Raw genomic sequence first — 13,625 nt, 5'->3', positions numbered from 1 at the left:
TAGTCTTAAATACACCTCATACCTCTTTAATCCACTACCCAGTAGTCTTAAATACACCTCATACCTCTTTAATCCACTACCCAGTAGTCTTAAATACACCTCATACCTCTTTAATCCACCACCCAAACCAATCTGTCTTGATGGGGGCTTGCCTTCTCCCTTTGCTACGATTTTTATGTCTTTCTCTTCCTTTGTCTTTCTGCTTTGTGTGTTTTTCCCGCACTTGCTCTCAGTAAATGTCTAATGAGGAAAGATAAGTGCCAGTCCCCAATAGTGAATGATTGCCAGTGGCCCCCACTGGACATCACTAGCTCACAATTAAGCACTGGTCGCAGGTGGCTACGCACAGACGTATTTTTTATTTGAGAAAAAGGAGGAGACATCATGTTCTATATGGCTCCCACATTACTCGTCTGCCCCTGTGTAGCAGTTGAAAACAGGGGCAGATGATTTTGGGGACCAAACATACCACAACATTATAGATGGGTGAAAAGTGATTTACAGGGAGGCTTTTCCCCTCGGGGTTCTGGGTGACATCAAAGCCAACTCGAGCTTCGCTCTTGTTGTCTGTTGATATTACTTAGAACTCCTCGGTGGAAAACATCCCCTTAATTCACTGTACCCATCTATAATTCTATATGTTATATATGGCACTTACTGACTGCTACTATCATGAATACCATATTCTACATCTGGTTATTCACTGCTCTGATGTAGCAGCAGTAGGAACAAGCATTGGCAAAGTCAATAGGTCTCAGTGATGCGAGAGATATAGGCTTTGTCAATGTTAATGTCTTTTAGCCAAGAGCACACGATCTAAGTGTGTAGGTGAGTCTTTAGTATGGTGCAAAATTGATTTTCTTGTACATAAAACCTGTCTGGGCCTAAAAAGGATGCCAGAAGGTGTAAAAATATATTATAGTTTATATAACTTTCAAGTCATCAAGTGAAATGTTTAACCAGCTCCAAAGATAATTGCAAAAAAGGCAAAAAGATAATTACCAGAACTTTGACACCGTATCATAGCAAAGAAAAATAAAGGTACAATTGAAGGAAGTGAAACGCAGTCATATCTCTTAATGGGGGAGTGCAGGGAAACAGTGGCTAATTGTACCTTTGAAGTATACAAATGAGTGTGAGATTGGTTTTGGAGAGTGTGCCCAATAAAATCGATAAAGATTTTTTCAAAAATTGGAGAGTGATGATGGTTTTCAGGGCAGATGATCCCATTCAACACTCTGGGGAGCATTTTTTTTCTTTTTGCGATGGTAAAGACAAAGACAACGAGGCTGACATGTGACTTGAGTGCTATGTTAGAACCTTGGAGTTGATAAGAAACGTCTGCATTAGGTCACCTCTGCGTCACCTCCTGATCTTACATAAGTCGGAGGCATACTCACACAAGTGCAGATGACAACACGTGGACACATACCCTTGACACGCCATGTCACTTACCAGTAGGCAGCCGCTGCCTTGGAGTGCAACACAAGAGGGGAGGGGAGCTGCTGGCAAAGAAGTGATGCAAGAAGCAACTGGAGGGGCATAGCCGGGCTGTATAGAAGCAGGGAGCTGGAATGCACCTTGTTGAGGCACAGACTGGAGGCTCCTTTGCCCATGGAAACTGAAGACAGACTGAATGAGTATTCAACGTTACAACCCTGCTTATGATGCACACATCGCGGCCATTGTAGATTGGGAAATTGTGCTTAGTTAAAATAGGCGCCAAGACGCATACAGCCTCGACGCACAGGTATAAGGGAGTAGGTGGGGGGACAGGTCGAGCAGCAAAGCGGGAGGGGGTTGGAGGACGGGCAAGTGACACCAGAACATTCATTTAAATAAAGCCCATCACTTTGAAGACAGAGCAGGCGCTCTCTGAAACAGTGGATGAAATTTGACCTCAGTCTTTGAATGCACAGCAAATGTGACGAGATAAGAACAAGATTTATAGGCCTGTTTACAGAAACGGAGCTCAGTGCGAGTGAAAACATGTGTGCTCATGTGAAATGCTCTTAAACAAAGAAAAAAGCTGTTCCTAAAACAGTTCCTGAAATGGGAGCAGTGGATGGATAGTAGTAATTGGTCCGTGCTCTCGGGGAGGGCTAAACACAAGAAGAGGCATGATGCATGCATGCTATGGACAAATCGGGAGAAAGAATAGGAGAGCAATGAATGAGCCAGCAAATGGGAAGCCTATGGATGGGCTGAGACCACATATTGAATACAACAGTCTCTTTGAGACAGCGCATGCGCTGACTAGCTGATAACGTTGTTTTTATTGCAATTATAGAGGTAAAATTCCCAAAAGAATTCAATTATAAAAAATTAAAGATGCCATCATTTCAAGAAAAGCATTTTGCGATCAATGGGGATAGTGTGTATGCTCACACTCTTTTGCATTCTTCCAGCATTTTAAAGTCAGGCATATAAAATCATATGACAGGAAGGGCTGGCATGGTAATCAACTGAAATTGAAGATGCAGTGGTTCATACAAGATTCATATAATACCACATACAATTCGGTTTTTTGAAGCTGCAGAAAAGTATATTTTTTGCACCTCTGTAGTGAGAGTGCATGAATTGTAAAGTGCAGGCTGACATTTGATTGGCTTAGGTGCAAAGAACCTAGGGCCTGATTTAGATCACAGCGGACGGGTTACTCCATCACAACAGTGACGGATATCCTGTCTGCCGAAATATGTATCCCATAGGATTTACATTTCCGCGGACGAGATATCAGTCCAAGTTGTGATGGAGTAACCTGTCAGCCGAGATCTAAATCGGGCCCATAGTTTCTTTCGAATGCTCATTTGAATGTAATCCTTTTGCAGGTCTGAGGTGATCATTATTTTAGAAGACGGTGTGAAGAATGTTGAAGCAGGAGGATCAATATTATTATTATTCGGCTTGGTGTTATCCAAGATCTTTTGTTTTCACTAAAATTATGTATATCATATACTTATTTACAGGGGCTTTCAGCCATCTCACGTTACTAATTGATCTGTTGTGTTATTTATATTTTATTTCCACACACTACAGTGTACACCATGGGGCAGGTGGTCAGCCCGCTCCAACCAATGGCTTAAATCACTGTGAGTGATGGCATCCCAGCCTTTCATATGCTGCACATCATCGCACAAAATAGTTTACATCAGTGCTAGGGAGTACTACAGCAATGATGCCTTTTGAGACCGAAAACCTTTTTCTTTGCGCCAATTTATTTTTTATTATTGGCAAGGGTCCATCAACTACTCCAACAATATTTTACAAAACCCACAATGAAACAAATATTGATAAATACACTATGCAGGGGTCAACCCAGACATATTGGCTTTGGCAATGCTTGTTTTATTGTACTGTGTACAGAGTCTCGACTCTGGCAGTTAGAGAAGGGGCAGCGGATACATGAATAATCATGAACGGATATCCAGAAAGGTAGGTTTGCTTAAGAACCAGCAAGCGGCTCACATGCAGGCAGGAATGGCCATAGGAGCCCTTGAAAACACACCCTACATGCATGCACATTGTATTTTCATTACATCCATGCACTGTAGCTAATTGTGATTGAACAACAGTCCTTGGCAGTGTCAGATCAGTCTCAGGTTCATTAAATTATTGAATGAAAAAGAAATGGTACTCTACGATATGAGCTGCTTTTACTTTATCGCAGTGAAAGCCCTCGTTAGTGCCTGCCGAGAAGCAGGTACAGAAAACTCTCTGGGTGCCAGCACATTTTCATCAGAGGGCAATGAAAGGCCCAGGCTCTGTAGTTCAAAAGGCAACATTCCTCAGATAGCATCCGTGTTCCTGAGTATAAAATAGGAGTGCTGTGCTTTGGAAGCGTCAAAAAGCAGCAGTGAGGAAGGGGGTGGGGCGATAGGTCAAGTAGCGAAGTGGGAGGGGTTTGGGAAACAGGCAAGGTATACCGAGGCATTGACTTAAATTTGACAAGATAAGGACAAGATTTACAGGTCTTTTTACAAAAACGAAGCTTGGAATGAGAAAAAACACGAGTGCTTGTATGAAGTGCTCTTAAGCAAAGACAAAAGTAGTTCCTAAAATGGAAGCAGAGGATGGTTAGTAGTAATTCCTCCATGCTCTCAGAGAAGGCTAAACACAGGAAGAGGCATGATGCATGCATGGCATATACTAACGGGGAGAAAGAATATAAGAGTGTTGATGGAGGAAGCAAATGGGAAGCCTATGGATGGGCTGAAGCCCACGTATTGAATGCAACATGTCTCTTCAAGGCAGCATATGAGTTGTCTAGTTGAGACCTATAAAAAATGTTGATTTCCACTGTTGATATGTAATAAAAGAATTCCAGCCTGCTCTGAAATAGCTCTCTGGCAGCCTGCTAGCACAGTGCTAGACAGCACAGCTTCACAAAGGGTGGAGCATGAGAGGGAAGGCACAGAGGGGTGGGTGGGAGGCGGCCAGGTATGTTTTGTAGCATTTGGGACAGTGAGGAGAGGCCATGTTATCTGGAGCTTCCCTTTTATTCCTCTGCCCCTGCATAGAAACTGAAAGCAGGAGCCGTGGATTTTGAGACCATAAATAACATAATATTATAGAATTGTAAAAAAGTGAATAAAGGTGAAAAACATCATGGTATTGACTATTACCAAACCATAATTCTATATATTATTTCAGTGGTGTGATATTAAGCACATTGCCAAGCCTTCCCATTGACTGACTCGGTGATGTGCATCTTCAATTTGTTTTTGTAACACGGCATGGAGTAAAAAATTAACATTCACATATCAGTATATTTCAGATACGTATATGATCATTAATTGTTTTAGGAAAGAAATGCATCCAAGGATTGAATTTACATGCTCCTTTGAATAATTGTGTTTATTAATTAATTAATTTCAATTCAATTCAAACAAGCTTTATTCGACAATTGTCATAAAAGCACAATATATACATTAATCATAAAAAATTCATACCCTTGCTTTAAAAGAAAAAGCTTTAAAAGAGATTTCACACAGTAAAAAAACTTCATAATCTTAAAATGCAGATGGAATATTTTCATAATAAATATAATACGGTATAAAATATTTGGGAGGATCAACCACCAATAATTTTTCTCCTTAGTGCCCAAGACCACTCAAGAAACTTTGCCACTGATATATATACAAAAGGAATGGTACAAGTGCAAATAATTCTAGTTGCTAACACACCACTCCTAGTGCCAAGTAGCTTACACATGGGTTTCAGCCAAACCCTGCGCGGAGCAGAGTACGCCGGGCACTCAAATAGAATGTGAGTAACTGATTCCATAGATGCTAGGCAACTAGGACAGGTAGCCATACCGCCTTGGGACCATCTTGATGTAAATGCTCTAATTGGCAAACTTCCAATTCTAAGTTGGAAATGGAGCTTTCTGTCAAGTGGCTTAGTTATATCATCCCAGTATGTTTCAAGGCCAATTTCATCTTTAAAATCTGGGAAAGTCCCTGTAAGCGAGAGTGGAGCACTTGTCCTAAAAGTCTTAGATGCTACCATCTCCCAGTATTTATCCTTAATGGATTTCTTAGATGGAAAACTATCGTTAAGAGGATCCTCCCATAATGTTTCCATTCCCAGTTCTCCAAGAATACCCCTGATGCCAACTAGCCATTTGATTTTGTGAAAGGTATCATGTTTTATGATATCCATAATACCTGTGGCATATGTTCTTAATTCAGGGGTTGACCACAGGCGCCTCCAATATAACACCGGACGCAGTTTTGCGATATAATTAATTGGCTTCATTCCTAAATCATAAAAAAGAGGGCATATAGGAGTACTCTGAGGTAAATTAATAAGATTACGTAGGAACTTATTCTCGGATACAGACATTTTTGTTAAGTTCTCAAAACCCCAGATCTCGGCACCATAGAGGGCAGAACTAACCACCTTCGCGTCATAGACTCGAAGGACTGGAGCAATTGGCTTAGTAAATGATTTAACAAACTCAGAACATAGGGCTCCAGTCAGTTGGCGATGTTTAAGCGTTGCCAACTCTGTCTGTTGTTTCCAATGTAAAGCAAGTTGGACATTTATACCCAGATAGCTAAATGCCCTCACTTGGTCAAGCGGTGAGTTGTTCATAAAAGTTTGCCCTTGAAGGTTTTGTGCTGATTAAAAGACATACATTTTAATTTTAGCACATTTACCTCGAGGCCTCGTGTGGTACAGAATTCTTCAAAAATAACTAGTGCTCTCTGTAACCCACTCGGGGTCTTGGAAACAATTAGGGTATCATCTGCAAACATATAAAGTTTTATGTAGCGCGAACATGACCTGTGAGGGTATCAGAGCACTTTACAAATGGTTGGAAATAAGAAAACAAGAAAGCAAACAAAAACATAATCAAGAGAGGTACACACTGTGTAAATAAGATAAAATAAGTTCACAAATAGAGGCTGCAGTATCTGCAGGATAAGTCAGTGAAACAATAGAGATGGACCCACAGTCTAGCAATAACCATGGGTGCCGATCTTAAGAAGAATTGTATGATCTAGGACAGAAATTTGTTCATAAGTAGTAATTTACCTTCTTTCTTTAATTAAGTAGTTGAGAGAATCAGTCTTATTTCAGGTAATACGGAGTTTCAAATTCTCGGGGCAATACCTGAGAAGAATCAGCAGGGAGTTTTGTTTTTATGGAATTTCTGTGGTTTCAGTACCAAGGTGCTGGTGCTTCTAAAGGATCTGCATCCACCAGATAATTCTAGTTTTTGTTGCAAGTACCTTGGGGTGTTGTAATGAAGAGCCTTATGGGTCATGCAAGCAAATTTTAACTGTATCCTTGCCTCATAAGGGAGCCAGTTAAGGACTTTAAGATCCGGGGAGATGTGATTGTTCTTTTTGATCCTGTGATGAGCCTGGCGGCAGCATTGAGGGAAGCCATTAGAGGTGCCAGCTTGGATCTAGGAAGGCCACACCGGTTAGCACTTCCATAGTCCAGCCTGGGAATAAATAAGGCCTGAACCGCTGATTTGAAGTCATCCTCACTCAAGAAGGGTTTTGGTTTCCTTAAAATGTTCATTTGGTAGTTCGCTCCTTTTGACAGTGGTACTGATGTGCTCTTACATGTTTAGGTTCTTGTCCAGAGTTACTCCCAGAGATCTCGTGCAGCTGATAATGCATGGCGAGCAGTTAAGAGCAGACAGATGAGTCATCCATAGATGGATCTGGGGCAAGTGATTAGGTGCGACGATTAGGAGGAATTCTGTTTTCATGACATTAAGTTTGAGGTGGTTGTGGGTTAGCCAGTTTTGAGTAGAGTTATATTGAGGGACCTAATACCTTCTGGGGAAGAGATTTTCAGTCTGGTGAATACGGTTGTACTATGGACACTATACTTGCTTATATGTATATAAAAGTAGGTCAATACTTGTTTGCTTTAATTTTGCGTAAATGTATTTTCAGTCATCTCACTTGTCCTCCTGCATGGCACTAGTTTAATTTAATCTGAATACTGTAATTAACAAAGAAAGAGTACACATTTCTTTCCTCTTTGGTATCATAAAACAGATGACCATTAGAGAAAATAATTGTAAATCTTTACCTCCATTGGTATTCCGATGTACTGTCACTGAGCTCTTGTCAAGGGAAACAGAGAAATTGAGGTGTTATATGCAATGTATTGGAACAGCTGTATTCTAATTTACTACAAACATTACCTTTCTTCAACATCTACTATGTTGCTCCTCCTGAGGCCCTGCTGTAACCAGTGGTGATATATGGATTTGTAGAAATCAGCACATACATGGATAAACATTCTGTCTGTCTTGCTCCCTTGATGTATGATCCCTTCACATGACCTGCATTTCCTTCCTTTCCACTATCATTTTGAATGTGCAAATGAGGTTGGTCGACTATTCGGTCTCCTTTGTTGCCTACCTTGTGCAAATGATGCTCTTTTTACACTCGCTCAAATTGAACTTTGGAGAATCAGAGAGGCATAAGTTGGTGAATGATCCGCTTTGCACTCTTTGAACAACTATATAGTACTTATCTGTCTGAAAAATATGAAAAAATTCGTTCTAAAAAGGAAAAATATGAATTCCAAACATCATGTTCAAAACAGTGTGAGTGCATTCTACCAAACAAAGCAACTCCTGATGCCTGGTCAATATCCACACACGTTACAGTCACTCTTTAGTGCTTTTCAATTAGTACTATAAGGTTCACATGTAACAATGGGAGATGTCTCTATCAGGAAACCAGCTGTAGGTACATAATGTTTGGTCACTGTATTCTGTTCACACGGTGTCCTCTTTCGAGTGATTGCTTGCCTTTAGATTTACTTATAGTTTTTTTTTAATCCAGATCATCTGAGTCCGCTCTTTTGTTTTTAGGTGAGATTGAGAACTGGTTTTAATAATCTGTCCCCTTCCTTTGTTGTCTGCTTTAGGACTCTACCTGCTCATGGCTAGATGTGGCAGTCCCTCACCTTGCTGAGATCATTGTGCTGGAGGACACCCCATCCATTCAGATGGAAGTGGGAATGCTAATGTCTGACTTCCCTGACATACGGTCAGTATTCACAAAACAACCTGCACAATGAGGCTAATATGTGGCGAGATGTTTCTTTTATCTTTTTCTTTGATGAAGGGCTATAATACATAAAGAAATGTATTTTAAGGGTGCTGGTATTGTATGCTGTCTATGACAAGAAATAACTTGAAATGGCATTTGAAATCCCACTTCTCCAATATATCTTATCATGAAAAGTAGTCTCCCTAAAATACCCATTCAAAACCTGAAGATGTGACTTTTTAGCTTTCTATTAATGGTCAAAGCACAGCTTAGATATCCCCTGTCGGATAACATTTTGTAAAGGTCATCTCAGACCAGTCTCCTTCCTGTGCTGGAGTTTAGAGCCTTGAGGTGCTGAATGAATACTTTATGTATTAACAGAATGTCGTGGTGGAAGTATCCCCTGCATAGTGGATAGGCCTGACCCCTTTTCCTGAACGCTCAACTGCTTTTGATCCTAACTTTTTGTGTGGCCCTGGCATCATGCTAATCCAGCATGTGCGCATAGGCATAGGCCTGTCCCTAGTACTGCGAGGTCCAAGACCTGTTATGTGACATGGATGCAATGGCAGCAATCATGTTCTCATAGATATCATAGGACTACCGTCCATGCCCTGTGTAACTCATATTAAGTGACAGTAGCAGTATACCGGTCAATATTGTGACCAGATCTTTATCTGTGTGTCCAGGAAAGGGTAGTTTACTATACCCTCTCTTGTAAAGATCCGCCTTTATGTGAAATCTGAACCCTTGAGCTGACATTCCTTTCCGTGTCAAGTTTGTGTGTAAGTACAATATGTTGTAACACTTGTATGGTAGGATTCTGTGTGTGGTGAAAATCTGAGTATTGGGACCATTGGTTTCTATTTTTGATGTTCCCTGGTTTAGCAAGGGAAAAGACAAAAGCAGCTCACACAGAGAGTGAATGCCTGTTTTCCTGTAGCGGGGGGTGGAGACCCAAACACTGAAGGAGGAAGGAGGCGGGGCTCACTTTAGAAATTCAATAAAGACTTTTTTACAAAAAAAAAAGGATGCAGATTAGTTTTTCCTGAACACTGGTGAATGGTTGGGGTGAAGGATGGACTGCAGTTTTTGTTACTCAAGGTGAGTATGTTTCAAGTCCGGTCCTGTTGATTTGACTGTCCCTGATTACTGCTTCTGAAGCATAAAGATAGCTGGATACAGAGATCTCACACTTTGCTGTGCCTTTGTTTGGTTGACTCTTTCTTGAAATCAGCTACCTCCTGTTAGAGCTATTGCCTAGTACAAATACTGTGCCTGAGAAACTACCTGCAAATGACATTTGAAAGAGACCTACCCCTAACCGGTTCTGAACCTTAATTAGTGGATCCTCATCCCTAGTCTGGAAAAAGTATATAAAAGTGTGATCTAAATCACCCCACTATGTTCCCATTCCAAGTTCTTCATGAGCAAGGACGGGAGTGTTCCACAGAGTACTCAAAGGACTACTTTGCGACCAGGGCTGGTGTTTGCATGATATTCAGTCCCCCAGAGGTGAGGAAATATCAACTAAAGTCTGGGAATTCTTCTAGTGTACCTGAGGGTTGCTGGAAATTGTGTTACTGGTTGAAGGGGGGGGGGACCCCTACTCAAGCAGGAACCACAATCTCTGTCAGGGTGAAACACAAGCAAACCCCAAGCCTGTGCTTACCCTCTGGTAGCTTAGCACAATAGCATTCAGTCGTCACTTAGAGGCTATGTGTAAACTATTTAAGCAGCACTTCAAACATTAATAAAGGGAGTACACAATACAAGAAAATCCCCACACTAATGTAGAAAAATAGAGCCGCAGTGTTTCGGCAAAATTAGAGGCTGTGATGGGAGATCCAGCATTGTCGAGGGATTTGCGAAGCAGGAACTTCCGAAGAAGTTGCAGGGCTTGCAATACAGAATCCGGGGTCATTGTCGAGGATGTTGCCAATGAGGGGCATGCATTGCAAAGGTCTGCATCAAGGATGCATCACATAGCGGCGGTTCTGATGAGGCTGCAGGCTGTGATACGAAGTCCTGCCCTTGAGGCAGCAGTTCCAATGCAGAGTTTTGTGAGGCAATGCGTTGCACTGCATTGGTTCTGCGCTGGAAACACAGCCTGGTTGGCAGAGCACCTTCAGGCCCACTTCCAAGGGTCCAGGACTGGGGTGGCATCACTTGGAAAGGTGGTGCCTCACAGCAGACAGATTCCAGGTGCTGGGTCCAAGATCATTGAAGCCTTCTGTCCCTGAAGCTGTGGTTAGAAGGCCAGCCAACTAGCCCTGGGAATCACTATGGTGGTCCTGGGTTCAGGATGCAGGCCCAGTCCTTCCACTTAGGTAGCAGGGTAGCAGTCCTTCTGGCAGAGCAACACAGCAGTTCTTCTTCTGAGTCTTCCACAAGTCCAGATGTGTACTGAAGAGGTGGATCTAAGAGTCCAATGTTTATACCTGGTGCCCACTTTGAAGCAGGATAAGGTTCTGGAGGTGTTCACCCCAGAGGTGCTTGGAATTGCCTGCCTCCTTGCCCTGGTCCCAGATTGTCTAGGCTCATAATAGATTAGTGTTACACCATTTGTGAGTGTGCTCAGGCAGAGCCTCTGTGAAGTACAAATGTGGTAGGTGACAGCTTCTACCCTCAAGTCAGAGATGGCCTATCCTGCTAACATCTATGGCCCTTTGTGTCACTGTCTGGGAGCAATACACACTGCCATATACACCTCGTCACGTGACCCAGTCACAAATTGCAGGCACTAAATGGTTAGGACAAGAAAATGCCAACTTTCTAAAAGAACAAATGATGGACAATGCAAACAGTCGCCCCCAGTAACAAAGATCTGGGTTTAATTCATTGTTGCCACTCCAGTTTTAACCCAGCCATATGCAAATCAGTTTTGACCATGCTCCTCGTGGGAACAGTCCAGCCCGAACTTCCAAGCCAGGTCCTCCCTGGACCAGAAACAAGCATCGAGGGACTAATTTCAGGGTATTGCCCCTCATTAGACAGTGGCATTTTCAGAAGTGTGACTTAAAATCCAAATTTACAGTTAAAGAAGGTTTTAAATTACAATTCTTTAGACATCAAACTTGATATTCCTATCTGCTCCCAATTGAACGTTATCCCTTATTAAAGGTAATAAGTTAACCCAATGTTATCGTATGGGAGAGGTAGACCTCACAGTAGTAAAAAACAAATGCAAGAGTTTTCACTACCAGGACATGCAAACATTAAAAGTACATGTCCAATGTTTTAGATACACTGCACACTGCCCTCTAGGATATTTAGGGCCTACCCTAAGGATAGCTTATATGTTCTAAAAAAGGGAAGTTTGGGCCTGGTAAGAGGTTTATCTTGCCAGGTTGAAATGGCAGTTTAAAACAGCACACACAGTCTGCAGTAGCAGGCCAAATACATGTTTAAAGGGCAATTGTAGTTGGTGGCACAATGAGGGATGCAGGGCCACAAGTAGCATTTAGTTTGCATGCCCTGGCTACATGTATTGCCACTTTACTAGGGACATAAAAGTAAGTGCCAAACGAGAGAGCGCATGCACTTTAGCACTAATTAGCAGTGGTAAAGTGCGCAGAGTACGGAGGCCAGCAAAAACAAAGTCAGCAAAACCCAGAGACTGAAAGGCAAAACGTTTGGAGAAAACCAATCAAGGATGTCCGGTCCAACAAGGGTATTCCTATTGCCTAGAAGCCTACCTGTCTGAGGAGAGAGTGAAGATGTGTGTTGGCCTTGTAGTTGATAGACTGTCAAGGAGAAGGAGCCAAGTGTGTTTCCAGGGTGTGGGAATACCAGAAAAAGCGGCAACTACAAGAGGGTGAAGCCAGGATCGACCCATATGGAAGAGGCCATATGGTGTCCCTGAATGGTACTCATCGTGAACTGCATCAAGACTTCTACAAGTACCAAGCATAGTGTGTTTGTCCAGGAGGAGGACCAGGAACGCAGGCTGCATCTGTCCTAGACCACCCAAAACTGCAACAACAGAATGCTGGTAACCATGGGGCTAAATATTGTGAGTGGAATGAAACACTGAGTAGAAGACCAAGGTGTGCAGTATTAGCTATAAGACTTTTACAGAGTAATCGCACAGAGGTAGAAGAAAGAAAAAACTGTTAAACGCATCTACACCTTGGGGATGATTTGTGTAAACTGCACCTATGCTTAATCAGTGTCATGTCCCAAATTGCTTGCCAAGGATTATAGATACTGGGGAACTCTTTTAGTGGTGTGGGGGTTCTACAGGGTGTAGCACCTAAAGAAAGATTGCACTCAGGATTACAGCCCTGTGATAAAGTACTCTAACTGAGCTGTTACTATTGCATTACGCTATGTGGTTAAATTACTGCCTTTTAATTTATAAGATGAGCACTGGGCTTGACAATACGTTACTGTGTCTGTTGGTTGACTGTTGACTTCTGAGCACTTGTCTGCCAACACTAGCTCCCTACGAACCCTTTGAGAGCTCACCCACTCTACTCTGAGTCAAGTTCCAGATTTGCAGAGCTACAGTAGATAAGACTCCAGAATACCAGTTGCAAATTACCTCAACCATAGACCAATAACCTTGAGACCCAGTGTCTGACACAATACAAATAATTGGTAGGTGTGAGGCTATGCTAATGTCAAATGCACCATATTAACTGTGTTCCAATGGGAACAATGAACAGCACTTGTAATGTAAAAACCTTTCTCTACCTCATAACTTGACCTGATGTCAAGACGCTTGGTTGGAAAATAAGTAAAGGATGATGTTGTTGGATGTTGTGTCAGTGTATGGGACCTTTTATCTATTTGAGGCTGTTCAGGTGCTCTCTGCTTGATGGCCGCTTGTAGGGAGAACAAGCAAACTTAAGAACCATACAGTGGACTCCTGAGTTAGATCACAGTATAGCAGGTTTCTGTGACCCAACAAGATCATCAGCATTCCACTGAGATATAATATTCTACTTGCCTTCAGTGCTATGGAAGTACAAAACCTTATGCAAGTGCTCCAGTTTTCACAGTATGCCATGAGCTGCTAGTGGCTGACAGGAATTTAGGATACTCATGACGTGTTTGCAAGTCCAGTACCTCTCAAGGATGGTTATC

The 13,625-nt window shown here is 42.1% G+C and overlaps 1 protein-coding gene across 5 annotated transcripts in view; it reads left to right on the top strand.

Moving 5' to 3' along the window:
• EXOC3L2 (exocyst complex component 3 like 2) overlaps nucleotides 1-13,625 on the top strand; it is a 619,764-nt gene that overhangs the window by 561,551 nt on the left and 44,588 nt on the right. For all 5 annotated transcript variants that reach the window (XM_085625593.1, XM_085625589.1, XM_085625592.1 and 2 more), the window contains exon 11: nucleotides 8,410-8,531. In XM_085625593.1, coding sequence (XP_085481719.1) covers nucleotides 8,410-8,531 — 122 coding nt within the window. The remainder of the gene's footprint in view (nucleotides 1-8,409; nucleotides 8,532-13,625) is intronic.

This window comes from Triturus cristatus, chromosome 9 (genome assembly GCF_964204655.1).
Source record: "Triturus cristatus chromosome 9, aTriCri1.1, whole genome shotgun sequence".
In the NCBI taxonomy this organism is placed as follows: Eukaryota; Metazoa; Chordata; class Amphibia; order Caudata; family Salamandridae; genus Triturus; species Triturus cristatus.
This window is presented reverse-complemented; position numbering and strand designations above follow the sequence as displayed.